The sequence below is a fragment of the Lampetra planeri genome, unplaced genomic scaffold, assembly GCF_965212315.1.
Source record: "Lampetra planeri unplaced genomic scaffold, kcLamPlan1.2.h2 scaffold_469, whole genome shotgun sequence".
NCBI lineage: Eukaryota > Metazoa > Chordata > Hyperoartia > Petromyzontiformes > Petromyzontidae > Lampetra > Lampetra planeri.
This window is the reverse complement of record NW_027615292.1, coordinates 1,442-13,960: the sequence shown is the minus strand read 5'-3', so window position 1 is coordinate 13,960 and position 12,519 is coordinate 1,442. Positions and strand designations below refer to the sequence as shown.

The 12,519-nt window shown below is 55.7% G+C and overlaps 1 protein-coding gene across 1 annotated transcript in view; it reads left to right on the top strand.

Moving 5' to 3' along the window:
• The window catches only part of METTL14 (methyltransferase 14, N6-adenosine-methyltransferase non-catalytic subunit), a 40,465-nt gene extending 29,380 nt beyond the window's left edge, over positions 1–11,085 (top strand). The window contains exons 10-14 of the mRNA XM_078623810.1: positions 1,722–1,838; positions 9,027–9,369; positions 9,935–9,984; positions 10,454–10,660; positions 11,080–11,085. Coding sequence (XP_078479936.1) covers positions 1,722–1,838; positions 9,027–9,369; positions 9,935–9,984; positions 10,454–10,660; positions 11,080–11,085 — 723 coding nt within the window. The remainder of the gene's footprint in view (positions 1–1,721; positions 1,839–9,026; positions 9,370–9,934; positions 9,985–10,453; positions 10,661–11,079) is intronic.
• Positions 11,086–12,519: the final 1,434 nt, after the last annotated feature.

Here is a 12,519-nt window from a genome sequence, read left to right as displayed (position 1 = left end):
GCTACACACACAGCTACAGCTACACACACAGCTACACACACAGCTACACACACAGCTACACACACAGCTACACACACACAGCTACACACACACACAGCTACACACACAGCTACACACACACAGCTACACACACAGCTACACACACAGCTACACACACAGCTACACACACAGCTACACACACAGCTACACACACACAGCTACACACACACTACCACACAGCTACACACACAGCTACACACACACACAGCTACACACACACACAGCTACACACACACACAGCTACACACACAGCTACACACACACAGCTACACACACAGCTACACACACAGCTACACACACAGCTACACACACAGCTACACACACACAGCTACACACACACAGCTACACACACACACAGCTACACACACACACAGCTACACACACAGCTACAGCTACACACACACAGCTACAGCTACACACACACAGCTACACACACACAGCTACAGCTACACACACAGCTACACACACACAGCTACACCACACACACAGCTACACACACACAGCTACACACACAGCTACAGCTACACACACACAGCTACAGCTACACACACACAGCTACAGCTACACACACACAGCTACACACACACAGCTACAGCTACACACACACAGCTACACACACAGCTACACACACACAGCTACAGCTACACACACACAGCTACACACACAGCTACACACACACACAGCTACACACACACACAGCTACCACACACAGCTACACACACACAGCTACACACACACAGCTACAGCTACACACACACAGCTACACACACAGCTACACACACACAGCTACAGCTACACACACACAGCTACACACACAGCTACACACACACACAGCTACACACACACACAGCTACACACACAGCTACACACACAGCTACACACACACAGCTACACACACACAGCTACACACACACAGCTACACACACACAGCTACACACACACAGCTACACACACACAGCTACACACACAGCTACACACACACACAGCTACACACCTCTATAGCTATGTGTGTGTCTATGTGTGTGTGTGTCTGTGTGTGTGTGTGTCTATGTGTGTGTGTGTCTGTGTGTGTGTCTATGTGTGTGTGTGTCTGTGTGTGTGTCTGTGTGTGTGTGTCTATGTGTGTGTGTGTCTATGTGTGTGTGTGTGTCTATGTGTGTGTGTGTGTCTATGTGTGTGTGTGTGTCTATGTGTGTGTGTGTCTATGTGTGTGTGTGTGTGTGTCTATGTGTGTGTGTGTGTGTGTCTATGTGTGTGTGTGTGTGTGTCTATGTGTGTGTGTGTGTGTGTGTCTATGTATGTGTGTGTGTGTCTATGTGTGTGTGTGTCTATGTGTGTGTGTGTGTCTATGTGTGTGTGTGTGTCTATGTGTGTGTGTGTGTGTCTATGTGTGTGTGTGTGTCTATGTGTGTGTGTGTGTCTATGTGTGTGTGTGTCTATGTGTGTGTGTGTCTATGTGTGTGTGTATCTGTGTCTGTGTGTGTGTCTAACTGTGTGTGTGTCTATCTAACTGTGTGTGTCTGTGTGTGTGTGTCTACAGTGTCTATGTGTGTGTGTATGTCTAAGTGTGTGCGTGTGTCACTGTGTGTGTGTCTATGTGTGTGTCTACAGTGTCTATGTCTGTATGTGTGTGTCTATCTAACTGTATCTGTGTGTGTGTCTATGTGTGTGTCTATGTGCAGTGTCTATGTAAATGGGGATTCCGTCGTTGTGAAGACATCTGTTGGATCAAGACGAACAAGCAGAAACCCGGTTCCACACGAACCCTCGACTCTCAAGCCGTCTTCCAGAGGACAAAGGTGAGTTCACTCACCACTCACTCACCACTCACTCACTCAGTCACTCAGTCACTCACTCAGTCACTCACCCACTCACTCAGTCACTCACCCACTCACTCAGCCACTCACTCACTCACCACTCACCCTCGACTCTCAAGCCGTCTTCCAGAGGACAAAGGTGAGTTCACTCACCACTCACTCACTCAGTCACTCACCCACTCACTCAGTCACTCACTCAGCCACTCACTCAGCCACTCACTCACCCACTCACTCACTCAGCCACTCACTCACCCACTCACTCAGCCACTCACTCACTCACCACTCAGTCACTCACTCACTCACCACTCACCCTCGACTCTCAAGCCGTCTTCCAGAGGACAAAGGTGAGTTCACTCACCACTCACTCACCACTCACTCACTCAGTCACTCACTCAGTCACTCACTCAGTCACTCAGCCACTCACTCACTCACTCACCACTCAGTCACTCACTCAGTCACTCACTCAGTCACTCACTCAGTCACTCACTCAGTCACTCACTCACTCACCACTCACCCTCGACTCTCAAGCCGTCTTCCAGAGGACAAAGGTGAGTTCACTCACCACTCCCTCACCACTCACTCATCACTCACCACTCACTCACCACTCACTCACCCACTCACTCACTCAGTCACTCACCCACTCAGTCACTCACCCACTCAGTCACTCACCCACTCACTCACTCAGTCACTCACCCACTCACTCAGCCACTCACTCACTCACTCACCACTCAGTCACTCACTCACTCACCACTCACCCTCGACTCTCAAGCCGTCTTCCAGAGGACAAAGGTGAGTTCACTCACCACTCACTCACCACTCACTCACCACTCACTCACCACTCACTCACCCACTCACTCACCACTCACTCACTCAGTCACTCACTCCCTCACTCACCCACTCACTCACTCAGTCACTCACCCACTCAGTCACTCACCCACTCACTCACTCAGTCACTCACCCACTCACTCAGCCACTCACTCACTCACCACTCACCCTCGACTCTCAAGCCGTCTTCCAGAGGACAAAGGTGAGTTCACTCACCACTCACTCACCACTCACTCACCACTCACTCACTCAGTCACTCACCCACTCAGTCACTCACTCACTCACTCACCACTTACTCACTCAGCCACTCACTCACTCACCACTCACCCTCGACTCTCAAGCCGTCTTCCAGAGGACAAAGGTGAGTTCACTCACCACTCACTCACCACTCACTCACCACTCACTCACCACTCACTCACCCACTCACTCACTCAGTCACTCACTCAGTCACTCACCCACTCACTCAGCCACTCACTCACTCACTCACCACTCACTCACTCACTCACCACTCACCCTCGACTCTCAAGCCGTCTTCCAGAGGACAAAGGTGAGTTCACTCACCACTCACTCACCACTCACTCACCACTCACTCACCACTCACTCACCACTCACTCACCCACTCACTCACTCAGTCACTCACCCACTCAGTCACTCACCCACTCACTCACTCAGTCACTCACTCACTCACCACTCACTCACCACTCACTCACCACTCACTCACCACTCACTCACCACTCACTCACCCACTCACTCAGTCACTCACCCACTCAGTCACTCACCCACTCACTCACTCACCACTCAGTCACTCACTCACTCACCACTCACCCTCGACTCTCAAGCCGTCTTCCAGAGGACAAAGGTGAGTTCACTCACCACTCACTCACCACTCACTCACCACTCACTCACCACTCACTCACCACTCACTCACCACTCACTCACCCACTCACTCACCCACTCACTCACTCAGTCACTCACCCACTCAGTCACTCACCCACTCACTCACTCAGTCACTCACCCACTCACTCAGCCACTCACTCATTCACTCACCACTCAGTCACTCACTCACTCACCACTCACCCTCGACTCTCAAGCCGTCTTCCAGAGGACAAAGGTGAGTTCACTCACCACTCACTCACCACTCACTCACCACTCACTCACCCACTCACTCACTCAGTCACTCAGTCACTCACTCAGTCACTCACCCACTCACTCACTCAGTCACTCACCCACTCACTCAGCCACTCACTCACTCACTCACCACTCACCCTCGACTCTCAAGCCGTCTTCCAGAGGACAAAGGTGAGGTTCACTCACCACTCACTCACCACTCACTCACTCAGCCACTCACCCACTCACTCACTCAGTCACTCAGTCACTCACTCAGTCACTCACCCACTCACTCAGTCACTCACTCAGTCACTCACTCAGTCACTCACCCACTCACTCAGCCACTCACTCACTCACTCACCACTCACCCTCGACTCTCAAGCCGTCTTCCAGAGGACAAAGGTGAGTTCACTCACCACTCACTCACTCACTCAGTCACTCACCCACTCACTCAGCCACTCACTCACTCACTCACCACTCAGTCACTCACTCACTCACCACATCACCCATCCACTCACTCATCCACCCACTCACTCACCCACCCACTCACTCACCACATCACTCACCATGTCACTCACCACATCACCCACCCACTCACTCACTCACCCATCCACTCACTCACCCATCCACTCACTCATCCACCCACTCACTCACCCACCCACTCACTCACCACATCACTCACCATGTCACTCACCACATCACCCACCCACTCACTCACCCATCCACTCACTCACCCATCCACTCACTCATCCACCCACTCACCCACCCACTCACTCACCACATCACTCACCACATCACCCACCCACTCACTCACTCACCCATCCACTCACTCACCCATCCACTCACTCATCCACCCACTCACCTCACCCACCCACTCACTCACCACATCACTCACCATGTCACTCACCACATCACCCACCCACTCACTCACTCACCCATCCACTCACTCATCCACCCACTCACTCACCCACCCACTCACTCACCACATCACCCACCCACTCACTCACTCACCCATCCACTCACCCATCCACTCACTCATCCACCCACTCACTCACCCACTCACTCACCACATCACTCACCATGTCACTCACCACATCACCCACCCACTCACTCACTCACCCATCCACTCACTCACCCATCCACTCACTCATCCACCCACTCACTCACCCACCCACTCACTCACCACATCACTCACCATGTCACTCACCACATCACCCACCCACTCACTCACTCACCCATCCACTCACTCATCCACCCACTCACTCACCCCACCCACCCACTCACTCACCACATCACTCAGCCATGTCACTCACCAATCACCCACCCACTCACTCACTCACCCATCCACTCTCACTCACCCATCCACTCACTCACCCATCCTCCACTCATCCACCCACTCACTCACCCACCCACTCACCCACCCACCTCACTCACCACATCACTCACCATGTCACTCACCACATCACCCACCCCACTCACTCACCCATCCACTCACTCACCCATCCACTCACTCACTCACCCATCCACTCACTCATCCACCCACTCACTCACCCACCCACTCTCACTCACCACAGCACTCACCATGTCACTCACCACATCACCCCACCCCACTCACTCACTCAGCCCATCCACTCACCCATCCACTCACTCATCCACCCACTCACTCACCCCCACCCACCCACTCACTCACCACATCACTCACCATGTCACTCACCACATCACTCCACCCACTCACTCACTCACCCACCCACCCACTCACCCACCCACTCACCCACCCACTCACCCACCCACTCACCCACCCACTCACCACCCACCCACCCACTCACCACCCCACCCCACCCACTCACTCACTCACCCACCCACTCACCCACCCACTCACTCCACTCACTCACTCACCCACCCACTCATCTCACCACATCACTCACCATGTCACTCACCACATCACCCACCCACTCACTCACCCATCCACTCACTCATCCACCCACTCACTCACCCACCCACACTCACCACATCACCCACCCACTCACTCACTCACCCATCCACTCACCCATCCACTCACTCATCCACCCACTCACTCACCCACCCACCCACTCACTCACCACATCACTCACCATGTCACTCACCACATCACCCACCCACTCACTCACTCACCCATCCACTCACCCACTCACCCACCCACTCACCCACCCACTCACCCACCCACTCACCCACCCACTCACCCACCCACTCACCCTCCCACTCACCACCCACCCACCCACTCACCACCCACCCACCACTCACTCTCACCCACCCACACAACACCCACCCACCCACTCACTCACCCACCCACTCACCCACCCACTCACCCACCCACTCACCCACCCACTCATCCACCCACCCACCCACTCACCACCCACCCACCCACTCACTCACCCACCCACTCACCCCACCCACTCACCCACTCACTCACTCACCCCACCCACTCAACTCACCACATCACTCACCATGTCACTCACCACATCACCCACCCACTCACTCACCCATCCACTCACTCACCCAACCACTCACTCATCCACCCACCACTCTCATCCCCCCACCTCACTCACCACATCACTCACCATGTCACTCACCACATCACCACCCACTCACTCACTCACTCCACCCATCACTCACTCACCCATCCACTCACTCATCCACCCACTCACTCACACACATCACTCACCATGTCACTCACCACATCACCCACCCACTCACTCACTCACTCACCCATCCACCCACTCACTCATCCACCCACTCACCCACCACCACTCACTCACCACATCACTCACCATGTCACTCACCACATCACCCACCCACTCACTCACTCAGCACTCACTCCATCCACTCACTCACCCGTCCACTCACTCATCCACCCACCCACTCACCCACTCACCCACCCACTCACTCACCACATCACTCACCATGTCACTCACCACATCACCACCCACCCACTCACTCACTCACCCATCCACTCACTCACCCATCCACTCACTCATCCACCCACTCACTCACCCACCCACTCACTCACCACATCACTCACCATGTCACTCACCACCTCACCCACCCACTCACTCACTCACCCATCCACTCACTCACTCCATCCACTCACTCACCCACCCACTCACTCACCCACCCACTCACTCACCACATCACTCACCATGTCACTCACCACCTCACCCACCCACTCACCCACCCACCCACTCACCCACCCATTCACCCACCTACTCACCACATCACTCACCATGTCACTCACCACCTCACCCACCCACTCACCCACCCACCCACTCACCAACCCACCCACTCACCACCTCACTCACCATGTCACCATCTCTCTCTCTCTCTCACCACCTCACTCACCACTCACTCACCCACTCACTCACCCACTCACTCACCCCACTCACCCACCCACTCACCCACTCACCCACACACCCACTCACTCACCCACTCACCCACCCACTCACCCACCCACTCACTCACCCACCCACTCACCCACCCACTCACTCACCCACCCACTCACCCACCTACTCACCCACCCACTCACCCACCTACTCACCCACCTACTCGCCACATCACTCACCATGTCACCATCTCTCTCTCTCTCTCACCACCTCACTCACCACTCACTCACCCACCCACTCACCCACCCACCCACCCACTCACTCACCCACCCACCCACTCACCCACCCTCACCCACCCACTCACCCACCTACTCACTCACCCACCCACTCACCCACCTACTCACCCACCTACTCACCACATCACTCACCATGTCACCATCTCTCTCTCTCTCACCACCTCACTCACCACTCACTCACCCACCCACTCACCACTCACTCACCCACTCACCCACTCACTCACCCACTCACTCACTCATTCACCCACTCACTCACCCACCCACCCACTCACCACTCACTCACCCACTCACCCACTCACCCACTCACCCACTCACTCACCCACTCACCCACTCACCCACCCACCCACTCACCCACCCACCCACTCACCACTCACCCACTCACCCACCCACCCACTCACCACTCACCTCACCCACTCACCCACCCACCCACTCACCCACCCACCCACTCACCCACTCACCACTCACTCACCCACTCACCCACCCACCCACTCACTCACCCACTCACTCACCCCACTCACCCACCTACTCACCACCTCACTCACCATGTCAACCATCTCTCTCTGTCTCTCTTGTGTCTCTGTGTCTCTCTCTGTGTCTCTCTCTGTCTCTCTCTCCCTCACCACCCCACTCACCACCCACCACTCACCACCCCGCTCACCCTCACCAGGAGCACTCCTCACTCACCATGTCACTCACCACTTCCACTCACCACATCACTCACCATCTTACTCACCATGTCACTCACCACCTCACCCACCCACCCACTCACCACATCACTCACCATGTCACCATCTCTCTGTGTCTCTCTGTGTGTATCTCTCTGAATCTCTCACTGTGTCTCTCTGTGTCTCTCTGTCTCTCTGTGTGTCTCTGTGTCTCTCTCTGTCTCTCTGTCTCTCTCTCCTCCCTCACCACCCCCCTCACCACCCACCCCCCTCACCACCCCCCCTCACCACCCCACTCACCACCCCCACTCACCACCCCCACTCACCACCCCACTCACCACCCCACTCACCACCCCACTCACCACCCCCTCACCACCCCCCTCACCACCCCCCCTCACCACCCCACTCACCACCCCCACTCACCACCCCCACTCACCACCCCACTCACCACCCCCCTCACCACCCCCCTCACCACCCCACTCACCACCCCCACTCACCACCCCACTCACCACCCCACTCACCACCCCCACTCACCACCCCCTCACCACCCCCCTCACCACCCCCCTCACCACCCCACTCACCACCCCACTCACCACCCCACTCACCACCCCACTCACCACCCCACTCACCACCCCACTCACCACCCCACTCACCACCCCCACTCACCACCCCACTCACCACCCCACTCACCACCCCCCTCACCACCCCACTCACCACCCCCCTCACCACCCCACTCACCACCCCACTCACCACCCCACTCACCACCCCACTCACCACCCCACTCACCACCCCACTCACCACCCCCCTGACCACCCCACTCACCACCCCACTCACCACCCCCCTCACCACCCCACTCACCACCCCACTCACCACCCCCCTCACCACCCCACCTCACCACCCCCCTCACCACCCCCTCACCAGGAGCACTGCCTGATGGGTATCCGTGGCACGGTGCGACGCTCCACCGACGGTGACTTCATCCACGCAAACGTCGACATCGACTTGCTGATGGCCGAGGAATCTGACGACGTCACCAGCCTCGGCACGGGCGGACGTGGTGGCGGCGGCGGTGGCGACGGTGGTGGTGGCGACGGTGGTGGCGACGGTGGTGGCGGTGGTGGCGGCGGTGGTGGTGGCGGTGGTGGCGGTGGTGGTGGATCGATGCCTCCGGAGAAACCCGAGGAAATCTTTCACATCGTTGAGCATTTCTGTTTGGGGCGGCGTAGGCTTCACCTGTTTGGCCGCGACTCCACTATCAGGCCTGGTGAGTGTGTGTGCGGTGGTGGCGGTGGCGGTGGTGGTGGCGGTGGCGGTGGAGGCGGTGGCGGTGGTGGTGATGATGGTGGTGATGATGATGGTGGTGATGGTGGTGATGGTGGTGATGGAGGTGATGGTGGTGGTGGAGGTGGCGGTGGCGGTGGTGGCGGTGGTGGCGGTGGTGGTGGTGGTGGTGGTCAGTGTGTGAGAGACAGAGAGAGAGAGACACACACAGAGACACACACAGACACAGAGAGACAGAGAGAGACAGACACCAATCACTCACCACCACACTCAGCACGCTCACCACCACGCTCACCACCACACTCACCAAAACGCTCACCACACTCACCACCACACTCACCACACCCACCACCCACGCTCACCACCACACTCACCACCACACTCACCACCACACTCCACCACCACACTCACCACCACACTCACCACCACACTCACCACACCCACCACCACGCTCACCACCACACTCACCACCACGCTCACCACGCTCACCACCACCTCACTCACCACACTCACCACGCTCACCACGCTCACCCTCTCCCCCTCACCAGGCTGGGTGACTGTGGGACCGGCGCTCACCAACTCAAACTACTCGCCGGAGGTCTACAATGTCTGCCTCACCACCACCACGCTCACCACACTCACCACACTCACCACACTCACCACACTCACCACCACGCTCACCACACTCTCCACACTCTCCACACTCTCCACACTCACCACACTCACCACACTCTCCACACTCACCACGCTCACCACGCTCACCCTCTCCCCCTCACCAGGCATGGGTGACTGTGGGACCGGCGCTCACCCAACTCAAACTACTCGCCGGAGGTCTACAATGTCTGCCTCACCACCACCACGCTCACCACCACGCTCACCACACTCACCACACTCACCACACTCACCACACTCACCACCACGCTCACCACACTCTCCACACTCACCACACTCTCCACACTCACCACACTCTCCACACTCACCACGCTCACCACGCTCACCCTCTCCCCCCTCACCAGGCTGGGTGACTGTGGGACCAGGCGCTCACCAACTCAAACTACTCGCCGGAGGTCTACAATGGATGTTTCACGAGCCCACATCAGCTGTCTCATCTCACCGGCTGCTCGGAGGAGATTGAACGACTCCGGCCAAAATCTCCACCACCCAAGAACAAGGGGGGTGGAGGAGGTGGAGGTGGTGGAGGTGGTGGACGTGGAGGAGGTGGTGGTGGTGGTGATGGAGGTGGTGGTGGTGGAGGTGGTGGTGGTGGTGGAATGGCAGGAAGGGGGTTAGATGTTGGGATGGTGATGGGGCTACACGGGGAGAGAGGGGGGAGAGGTGGAGGTGGTGGAGGTAGGGGTGGAGGTGGTGGAGGTGGTGGTGGAATGCTGAGAGGTAGGGGTGGATACAGGGGCAGAGGTGGATTCATGGGGAGGTGATGGAGGTGATTGATGGTGGTGGTGATGGAGGTGGTGGTGGAGATGGTGGTGGTGGAGGTGGTGGTGATGATGGTGGTGGAGGTGGTGGAGGTGGTGGTGGTGGAGGTGGTGGTGGTGGTGGAGGTGGTGGTGGTGGAGGTGGTGGTGGAGGTGGTGGTGGTGGTGATGGTGGGTGGTGGTGATGGTGGTGGTGGAGGTGGTGGAGGTAGGGGTGGAGGAGGTGGAGGTGGAATGCTGAGAGGTAGGGGTGGATACAGGGGTAGAGGTGGATTCATGGGGAGGTGATGGTGGTGATGATGGTGGTGGTCATGATGATGATGATGGTGGTGATAGTGATGATGGTGGTGATGGTGGTGATGATGATGGTGGTGATGGTGATGGTGGTGATAGCGATGATGGTGGTGGTGATGGTGGTGATGATGGTTGTGATGATGGAGGTGATGATGATGATGATCAATTAAAGTGTTTAAAATCCCTTCACTAAACCTCGTTCTGGTGATGATCACACAGACAACTCCCCCTTGTAGCCTCACTCAGTCATCCACCCAACTCACCCACCCACTCACCCAACCACTCACCCAACCACTCACCCACCTACTCACCCACTCACCTCACCTACCTACTCACCCACCCACTCACCCACACTCACTCACCCACTCGCTCACCCACTCACTCACCCACATCGCCCACCCACTCACCCACTCACTCACCCACTCACTCACCCACTCACCCACTCACTCACCCACTCGCCCACCCCACTCACTCACCCACTCACCCACTCACTCACCCACTCACCCACCCACTCACTCACCCACTCACCCACTCACTCACCCACTCACTCACCCACTCACTCACCCACTCACCCACTCACCCCACTCGCCCACCCAGACAAACCTATACATGGACCAGACTCAGTCTGAGCACAGTCAATGTTGTTTTCAATGCTGTTAAGGAACTCATTAAATGAAAACTCACCAACCTCTGTCACAGTACACAGACAGACAAACCTATACATGGACCACAGACTCAGTCTGTGCATGGTCAATGTTTTCAATGCTGTTATTGAACCCCAAAATAAAAATTCACAACTTATGTCTCCAATCCTATTGACGCAGACCTATACATGGACCACAGCCTCAGACTGCACGTTCAATCTTTGGTTCTTTCGGTAAAGTCACTCGTATGTAATGAAATAAATAATTTATTTTAATTAAATTAATGATTTAATTTTAATAAAATAAGTCCTTTTATTACCTATGAGTGACTTTACCGAAATAATCAAAATATATGGATTTATTGCAGTCACGAAAGCTTCAAATCACGATTGTTCAATCTTGTTTTCAATGTTATTGAAGCCAAGGAATGAAAACTCACAACATCTGTCTAGAGTACACAGGCAAACAACCCCTATACATGGACCACATCCTCAGATTGTGCATGGTCAATGTTTTCAATGCTGTTATTGAAGCCAAGGAATGAAAACTCACAACCTCTGTCTAGAGTACACAGGCAAACAACCCTATACATGGACCACATCCTCAGATTGTGCATGTTCAATGCTGTTATTGAAGCCAAGGAATGAAAACTCACAACCTCTGTCTAGAGTACACAGGCAAACAAACCCTATACATGGACCACATCCTCAGATTGTGCATGTTCAATGCTGTTATTGAAGCCAAGGAATGAAAACTCACAAC